The following is a 10,046-nucleotide window of genomic DNA, read 5'->3' on the forward strand; positions in this document are numbered from 1 at the left end:
ACGAAATCATTGTCAAGGGTCATGTCTCAGTCACAAGGTGTTATGTCCTGCAATAGTTGTGTACTGATCCAGGATGTTTCATGAAAAGTCAATTTAATTTGATGTTTGAGTGGATCTTCCAGTGTTCTAATAGAACTGTCCCATTTTGTAAAAATATTGTGTGTCTTTTTCTTTGTATAGGGATGCATCCAGCCAGTCTGAATAAGTAAAACAATTAAAAATTATTCTACCCTTGGTGTTAGAATAATAAGAATTTTAATAAAGACCGTTCCACGCTTCCATGTGGCGAAGCCACCAGTGAAGCTTCCAGCGCACTTTCTCCATCAGATGTACTGGCTGATCGTACGATGGGGTGCTGAGGTTTGGATGTTATACAATAATAAAGGGGACTTGGGAAAACCACCTGGATGGATGATGAGAGTAGACCCACTATTTGAGCGAGATTCCGGAGAGGACAGACCTCCTTGCAGAGTAATGACCGAATCTCTTTGGTGATGGAGGTAATCTTGGACGTAAGGACGTAAGGACCTACTGGCAAGAGACAAACTCTGAGTTGGTGGAGCTGACAACGAAACCCTGTTCATGTAGAGAATGGTTGACAAAGTCCGTCTGTTCCAGAAAAGTGGCCCTCTGTTGAATGAACAGGAGGATGTCGTCGAGGTAAACGATAGACCAAATCCCTCCGCCCTGAAAAAAACCCTAACCGGCTTAAGTAGTTGAGTAGCCGAAAGGGAGGACCTTGAATTGCCAGACATGACTTTGCCAGTGAAACTGGAGGAATCTCTAATGGTCTCAGTGGATGGGGAACGCTAGTTATGCGTCTTTTAGGTCCAGTCTTGTAAACCAATTTGCTATCAGCAGTTCCTGCAGCAGATGGATGCCCTCCATTTTGAAATGGTGGTATGCCACAAAGACCCTGAGGATGATAACCAGCCAGAACTCTCCCGATCGCTTCCTTACCAGAAAGATGGAGCTGAGAAACCCTGGAGGTCCTTAGGCTCTCTGGATCGCATCTTTCTTGAAAAGGCTGTGGAGTTCCGTGCCCAACATATCCTGCTCTGTGCGACTCCTGTGACGTGGCGGAGGAGAGACGAAATCTATCTGGAAACCCCTTGCCATCTGGAGGATCCAGAGGTCTGATGTAATCCACTCCCAGTTGTGGTAAAAATGGGAGATCCTGTTGGCAACCTGCGGAAGAGAAGAAGGGAAGGAAGCAGCAATACTCACCATTGGTGGATTGTCCTCTAGTAAAAATGTGCAGCTCCCCTTCCTCTGCCTCAGGAAAAGGATGAACGTTGATCCTTTAAACAAGGGCGCCGGTTGCCCATAGTTCCTGGAGCCTGCCAGTTGGTAAGGGCTGGAGATCCGTCAGTCATCCAGATCTGGTGGCGACTCTTATAAAACCCTTCTCATGGAGATCTTTGCCTTACTCCATGAAAAATGACGTTTGAGCTCCTTGATGAAGGTGACTCCAAAGAGGAGGCCCGTAGTGGCTGCACCAAGCTCCTTGGAGCCAGCTCGGCCAGGCAAGCGTCCATACGGAGGAGGGCTGCCTTCTAGCGCTCTATAGAGAGAGCCACGTTTGCTTTTCCAAGGAGGCAAACTGAGAGCATTGCCCAGTCCTGTATGAGGCTAGGGTCTAGACTTGTATCCTGGAGGAGGTCCCGGTCTGCCAGAGAGAGTATCTGGGTGATTGGGCCCACGATATCAAGTAGCTTGTCCTGAGCCGACTTGAGGCCTTGCTGCAGACCCTTATGAGGGTCGTGCTTACTGTGCGACAGAAGCAGGAGCATGTTTGGGTTGTACTCCGCAGTGACCACAACCTTGTCCGGGAGGGTGGGCCAGGGACATTTGGCCCGCAGTTTGTTGCATACCTCTCTCTCTAGGGGCCTGCGCAACCATGTGCCCCAGTGGAGCCAATTCTGTGGCCATCTTAACATAGGGTCGAAAAGGGCAGCTCCCAAGGGATCTAAGACCAGAGCGTCTGGTTGAGCCGAGGTTGTGGGAACAAAGATGACATTGACTGGTGGAGCTTACCCACTGTGTATTCTCGCACGCGCCCTCTGGGGGAATCTGGTACATTGGACAGAGCGGATTCGACCAAGCCTTTTGCACGCCACTCGTCCAGAAGAATCAAAGGCCCTTTGAGAACTCATCCACCAAGAAATTGGTGGAACCCCTAGGGGCTGCTAAGGCTGCAGCTGGTTTAGGGCATTTGGCAAGCGCCTTACCTTTACCAGCAGAGGCTCTATTACCCTTCCACGGGCATTTCGCTGTTTGGAGCACATCCTTTGTGTGCTACGGGGGAGCAGGGGGGTCTGCCCAGGGGTGCCCCATGGAATGCCTGCTGGGACTTTAGCCAGGAAACATTCCATGAAGACAACATTATCTCTCGAGACAAGAACGTCCCCAAAATGGCCGCCACCAAGGAAAAGAAAATGGAGGAAGATGCCCACAAGGTAAGAAAAATGGAACGCAAAACAAGAAAGAGGTACCCCTGCAAGATATATAAAATGAGAGGAGAAAAGCCTCAGGCAAGAAAGAACCCTGCCAGATCCCCAAACGGATATAGGTAACCCCACAACTGATAACAAACCTGCATAAAGAGAGGGGTGGGGAATTGCAGGGGAAAGAGGATGGCAATTGGAAACAGCACAATATAAGCATAAAAAGGCACCAACTGATACGTGACGGAACCCTCCATCACTGGGGCCACTGTAGAGGCCTGAGAGCCAGCATCCTCCCTACCGACTATGGGCCCTGGCTTTGTAAAGACTTCTGTGTTTACCCCCAGAAGTATATCATCTCATCACTTGCTGAGGGGATTATCTCTGGCAGACAGCCAGGATATGCAACCATTATAATATATTATAATAACCAGGGAGTAACCACCATTGTCTCATGGTACACTAATATGTTGTATAAGTCAGTCCCATCCACCCCCCTCCAGTTCCACCACTACAGACATTTACCCCGGCCAAACCATCCCTGGCCATTAATAGATAGTGGAGATTGGGCCCCTATTTTATTGATAATCCCTTTACTGACCCTATTGTCTCTGGGAGGCAGATTAAGGGGGTGGTTGTGTACCCATTGTCTCCCAATATCTTGATTTATGTTAATATGTGCTTTGCTGGCTATATCCAGCCATGTGTGTGAAAAATAAAGTAGTCTTCATTTTGGTTATACCCTACACTGAGTCTCGGCTAGTGACTGGGAAACCGGGAAAAGAGTGTGTTGTCCCAGGCTAAGGGAGCACAAGTCAATGGAGGTAGTCGGTGGGACTATCCAACTCCGTGACAATATATATTACAATATTACCATATTAAATATATTACTTCTGATATTTTATGATGTCTTTGTTGTCAGTGAGAACTTCCCTCTGTGTTAAAATGTTGGGATAATAGAAGAATACTAGATAATAGATAATAAAAGGTACTGCCTAGATGTAGAAAAATCTCTAGACCCATGTGGAGTTTACGGAAGGAACGCGTATAAGGTTCAGAAAGTGTTGAACAGAATCCATCTTCGCCTGATATTAGAAATAAAGTGCAGAGTTGGTACCACTTGTGACACTTCTAATTTAAGAAATGTGTCATCCTAAAATGACATTCACATGCATCCAATTTCATGAATTTCCTGGAAAAGATTCCAGACAACGGAATCAATAATCGCTCAGGGTTGTATAGGAGATTCAACAAAGTAAACCTGCTAGATTGTTTCTGAAGATTGAGCACTGGTGAACCAAACTAACTCATTGAGCTTTAATGGGGTAAAAACTCTAGCAGGTGAAACACTACAATATATGTATGTCCCATGCAAAATGTGGATTCTAACTTTCACATGTCCAGAACAATTCTTTGCATGTGGGTGTAACATCTTGTCTCTACACTATATTTATGTCTTTCTTGGCTACTGATTCAGCATTCACATTACATGTATTTAGTTTGTTGTTGTTTTTTTTGTGAAGAACACCAAAGGTAGTCTGATATTGGGATGTCATAACATACATCTAAAAAAATAAATTAGATTTTGGACACTTGAGTTCAGTATTTCAGTCCTTAAACATATTGCAGATCTCTAGATATTTAAAATTCAACATAGTTGAGAATCTTACATAACTACAATAATTCTTCCTTATTTGCAGGTTTCCCAAGAACTCTGAAGACAAAAGAGAAACTGGTGGAATATCTCACCTTAGTGATATTTACTGCTTCTGGACAGCATGCAGCAGTGAATTTTGGACAAGTAATGCATTTTTATTTACATTGCAGTGTTTTTTGTGAACACCTATAACTGTTTGTTGATAATATTTTGTTGATACTTGTTTCTAGTTTGTGCTGTACCTTATTTAGTAATGGTAAAATAAACACCATAAATTATTTAGCATTTCAAACTGACCATGAGCTGACCTGCCTAAATTGTCTAGAGCAGTGTATTATGAACGAATGTCACTTAAATAATAGGAGAGCTAAATCTCAAAGTTAAAAATGGAAAATAAATTACTCCTCAGTAAAAAAAAAGTGAAAGATATCTATTATCCACAGTGATACATAGTGATAGTGACATTAGTAATCCTTGGGAGCAGTACAAAATGTCCCATTCATCCAAATGTACCTCAAAAGATAGAATGAAGCATTCCAGAGGTTTGAATGTCAGCAGTAACTGGGCCGAGGCTGTCCATCTGGGACACCGGGCGAATGACCAGTGTGCAGCTGTCGTCTGATCTACTGTCCCAGCTTCAGACATCCTAAATTCTTTAGAGCAATTGTATCTTAGTCACCCGGTAAACTTCCACTAAAGGGCAGAACAGGAAAAGACTGTCCCAGTGGCTCTGTCCTTTTGCAGAAGCCCACACAGAAACCATAATAATACAGATAGATGTGTGGAGAAAGTAAGGTCCAAAAACTCTTTATGAGCAAATCTGTCTTCACTGTTCATGCCTCTTGTTGAACTTCGGCAAAAGGGTGGAGCCTCTGGAAAACATTAATTGTCATTACTATGTTTCATTATTATTATGCTCCCATTAATTATTTCATATGATTTATACCACTGCCTCTTAAACTGTTTGGTGCTGCAATGCTACTGAGTACCTTTGTTACACTGTAACTGACAGTGACATTGAGTGTATTTAGGTTCTGTAAGCTTGCTGGTTCTTACAGCATAGAAACATCTGGATTCTGCTGCTGGTGAACTCAGTTCTGTATTAAATGTCATTACGACGCTGTCATTAATTGTTTCATACAAATGAAACCACTGCCACTGAAGTTGTTGAGTGCATTGCCAGAAAGTGGCTTCAAAAATTGCAGGATAAAAATTACCAGGAAAGACGTAGGGATTGTAAAATACAGTATATAGCTTGGAGGAAAAAAGAGAGAGGGGAGATATAATAGAAACATTTAAATACTTAAATGTATATACAGGGTGAGAATAAGACGGGGGTGTCCAAGTGTTTTCTGCAGTGGGCCACTTCATCAGAAATGTATGTGTGTGTGGGATGCACTCATTTTTCACTGAGTGAAAATATGGCCTTTTAGCTTTGCAATGCATATTAATACAGGGATAATTTGGCAAAAATGAAAAAAGCAGTGGAAACGTTTTTTTGATCAACTTTTATATGCCATTCTATCAATACGAAATTACTTAAACAGTAAAACAAAGTCAGTCCACAAACCATTTAAAACAGGAGTGTCCAACCTGCGGCCCACCAGCTGCTGCAGGACTACATCTCCCATACTCCTCAGCCTGCCCCTTAGCTGAAAGAGCATTGTGGGAGATGTAGTCCTGCAGCAGCTGGAGGGCCGCAGGTTGGACACCCCCTGATTTAATCCGTCACATTGGAGGCAGGGCCGGATTAAGAGCATCACAGGCCTGGTGCTGAGGATTTTGGTGGCCATTTTATAGAAATAAATAAAATATACAGAATCTTAACTCATTGGCATCGATGTGTACTGGATAAAGAAAACATCAGTGCTCGTCAGATAATACAAGATCGAATCTTATGTGATGGGATTGGGAGTAATCGGAAAACTAAAAGTCAGTATACACCAGTACAGGCTCTGTCACACAACACCCAAACACACACCAGGAAAGGCTCTGCCACACCGACACCCAAGCACACACACCAGGACAGGCTCTGCCACACCGACACCCAAACACACACACACATCAGGACAGGCTCTGCCACACTGACACCCAAACACACAGACCAGGACAGGCTCTGCCACACCGACACCCAAAAACACACACCAGGACAGGCTCTGCCACACCAACACCCAGACACACACCAGGACTGAAGCATAAAAAAAAATATTTTCTACACTGCTTTGTCATTAACTGCCCCTTTTGTATTTTTACCCCCTTGTGTATTGATGCCCCAGCCCAGCCTTCTTTAGCATTGATTAATGTGCCCCCCAACAACCTTGTGTATTGCCCCCCCTTTGTGCATTTATGCCCCCACACCCTTATATATTGATTTATGTGATGCCCCAGCCAATCTCCTCCCTTGTGTATTGATGCCCCCACTGCCATGTGCATTACCCCCAGCCACCCCCCTATTGATTTTGTAATGCCACAAGCCAGACACCCCCCTTTTGTATTATTAAATTTTTGTCCCAAGGGAATTCAGCCCCCCCCCCGCGAATATTGGTCCACTTTCCTATAACCCCTAACAATTTTTTTGGTAACACTTACATTTTTGCTGGTTCCTCTCCCTGTCAGGAGGAACTCTTCTGCGAGCCCGTCCCCTTGAACGTCACGTGTTAAAAGGGGCGGGGCAAAGAGCTGACAGCTGAGGCACTGCTGCCCCTGGACGGTCTGTGCACGCTGGCCACTTTAACTTCGTTAGGCGGCCGGCGGAGGTGGGCTTACAGCCGCACAACGGCTGCTTTGAAAGCAGCCACCCTGATGCGAAGTTCAAAGTAGCCATCGAGCGGCCGCTTTGAATGATGCTCACACGGGCCGCACCTCGAAGTCTGGCGGGTCGCAGTTGGCCTGCAGGCCACATGTTGGACGCCCCTGGAATAAGAGGTCATAGCCTAAAGCTAGACGGTCAAGAGGCAGAGATGTAATGTAAGGAAGTACTACTTTACAGAGAAGGTGATAGCTGAAATGGAATGCATAAATGCATAAAGCTATTTTGACCAAGGACTGTTTGGTGTTTAAATCCTTACATCAGGAAGAATTGTTAGACTAGATGGGCCAAATGATCTAAATCTGCTACTGAATTCTATTATTTCTGTGTTATTTGTTCATATGGTGAAAATGTAAACAAAATAAACACAGTAAACTAAAAAGTTAATAAAAACGTTTAAAATGTTTAAAATTACACAAATATAGTATGTTTATCCAGAGCAATGACTTTAATGGTAATGGAAAGAGAATTTAATACATAGGTAAAGTGTATTAATAGAAGTTAAAACCTTGTGTGGAGTAGAATCCTAGCCACATTAACAGTAGTTTGTGGTTTTAACTCAAACATTGCATTATAAGTGGATTTAGATAAATGAGACATTTTGCATGACTCCTCAGGATTTAGTACATGATGTATCGCTGTGGATAATAGACAGTGGGGTTTATTCACTAAAAGGAGTGTTGACAGAAAAGTTTGCAGTTGTGTTTCAGCCCCTATTCATAATGAAGGCCCACCCCTAATGAGGTTCTACCGTAACTCTCCTCTGCCAACAGGAACCTACATCCCTGGCTCTGAGCTGATGTCTTCAACGTAACAATTATTAGTAAGATAATAATTTCATAAACATATCATCCTGTTTTGTTTTTTTTGTTTTTGCAAGTATGATTGGTGTTCCTGGATCCCAAATTCTCCACCCACCATGCGTTGTCCTCCACCTACTGAGAAAGGTGTAGTTACAATAGAGTATATTATCGAAAGCTTACCAGACAGAGGCAGATCATGCTGGCACCTTGGAGCTGTATGGGCCTTGAGCCAGTTCCAAGACAATGAGGTAAGTACATCACCCATAACACCCTACCCTGAATGTGTTGCTAGGTGCTTGTGTCCAGGAAGACATTTCTAGAAGTTTTTTTCTGCATGTAAGCCATTCATGACAAAATTTACTAGGACAAAGAACCATTAAGATCAACACATGATTCACTTTCTGCACTTCAGATTTGGCCCACATGCAAGCCACTTGTTTTTAACTTGGCTGCCAATTTACACTCTTGTAGGTATAATATCCAACCAGCAGCATTCCAATCATAAAACTTTTCAACATCATGCCAAGCTTTTCTGAAGCTACCGTAATGAATAGAACACAATGGGTTTCTTCCAGTTATTTTTCTGTTTGTTCACTAACCAAGTCTAAACCATTCTGTGTGGTGCCAGTCCATAGTACCCTATTATATTGAATTAGATTTTTGCTATGTACTGAACAAAGTAATGTATCTTTAAAACGAATAATTGTTAAAAAAATACATACATTGTTCATATGATCATATGTAAAGCGCAGATTTCCCCTCACAAACAACTCAAAGATGAGTGTATCTGCAAGTTATTTTCTGTCAGGGTTCCATCCTACCAGCCTGGACTATGTGATATTTATCAATTGTCATGTCTACCTGCAGCCACTAGTGGCCACCCTTCCCTCTCAGGAGCTCCCCTTTCTAATTTCTTGGGACAGCAAAGCCACATTACCTGGGTTTACCCTGTAATGTTTATACCTACTCTGACGTTCAGTCTGGGCTTTTGCATTGTTTGGCTTGGGTTCCTGTTAGCCTGCTTGCAGCTAAATCTCCATGTACTTCATTCTGATCTCCTGTGTATGACCTTGGCAATGTTCACATAGATTTGTGTACCAGACCCCGGCGTGTGTCAGAGACTTACCTACTTGTCCAGCTGCTTCCATGCCGTGTGCCCTGCCTGAGGGCTTCCATACCGTGTGCCCTGCCTGAGGGCGTCCATGCCTTGTGCCCTGCCTTTGGGCTTCCATGCCGTGTGCCCTGCTTTTGGGCTTCCAAGCCGTGTGCCCTGCCCGAGGGCTTCCAAGCCGTGTGTCCTGCCTGAGGACTTCCACGCCGTTTGCCCTGCCATTCTGAGTTCCCCTGTCCTCACTACAGTTCCCCTGTCCTTGCTACTGTTCCCCTTTATTCTTCTATCCTGGCCTGGGTCCTGACATTTTGTGAGTGTTAACAAGTTAGAGCGTATGACCTCAGTTCAGTCTGATCAGTCAAGTTAGCTCTTAAGTCAAGTGACCACTAAGCTTCATAGAGAGCAGACCCCATTGTGTTTTGATTGTTTGAATTATATTAATCATTCTAGCCATATACAGGATAATTAATGTGTTGTTAGGACTTCCTGTTGTAACAAATTTTTTGAGATGTTAAGGATAGTATCCAAAGTTCTATCTCCACAAACCTTTAAATGATTCTGCCTGAAAATATGTGTGTTTTTGGATGGACCATGTCCATTGATCTTCTTTGTCTCATTCTGTGCAAGAAATAAAGACGTAGTGTAGTTCATCAAAGTAAAAACAAAAATGATCCTACATAATGCCTGATAATTACTTACAATCCATATTTTTGCACTGCATTGAGTCACATGCAAGTATATAATGCATGCAGTAACTACTTGGCCAATGTGTATTATATTTTGCTTTCTGTTTCTAGTTATTCCTTGGATACTACCCAGATGAGCACTTTGTTGAGAAATCAGTAAAAGAAGCAATGGCCAGATTCAGGAAAAGGCTGGAGAACATCACAAGTTTCATTCAAGACCGAAACAAGAACAAGAAGCTGCCTTATTATTATTTTTCTCCAGACAGGGTCCCAAACAGTGTTGCTGTTTGAATTGCCCAAGACATACTTTTTATTTTGTTATCGTAGTTTTTTTCACTGCTTGTTTTACTCACTTATTATTTACTCTATGTAATGGAAGATTGGATTTGTTAGTGTATATTGATGCTATCATTTCATTGTATATATTGAGCTGGTATATTTTGGAGAACGTTAAGTAATGGATAACATGATATACAGAACATTGATATATCTGTGTCAGCTTAAATGAAAATGGAGACTTTGGTCAATGTTGA

General features: G+C 43.2%; 1 protein-coding gene across 2 annotated transcripts in view; it reads left to right on the forward strand.

The window, feature by feature from the left end:
• The window catches only part of LOC149281348 (polyunsaturated fatty acid 5-lipoxygenase-like), a 35,183-nt gene extending 25,379 nt beyond the window's left edge, over positions 1-9,804 (forward strand). The window contains exons 12-14 of one of the 2 annotated variants that reach the window (XM_089499362.1): positions 4,148-4,248; positions 7,794-7,964; positions 9,625-9,804. In XM_089499362.1, the coding sequence (XP_089355488.1) occupies positions 4,148-4,248; positions 7,794-7,964; positions 9,625-9,804 (452 nt within the window). The remainder of the gene's footprint in view (positions 1-4,147; positions 4,249-7,793; positions 7,965-9,624) is intronic. The other variant, XM_089499363.1, reaches the window with a different exon arrangement.
• The last annotated feature ends 242 nt before the right edge of the window (positions 9,805-10,046 follow it).

Source organism: Sceloporus occidentalis, unplaced genomic scaffold (assembly GCF_023333645.1).
Source record: "Sceloporus occidentalis isolate IW3139 unplaced genomic scaffold, rSceOcc1.0.p SCAF_134, whole genome shotgun sequence".
In the NCBI taxonomy this organism is placed as follows: Eukaryota; Metazoa; Chordata; class Lepidosauria; order Squamata; family Phrynosomatidae; genus Sceloporus; species Sceloporus occidentalis.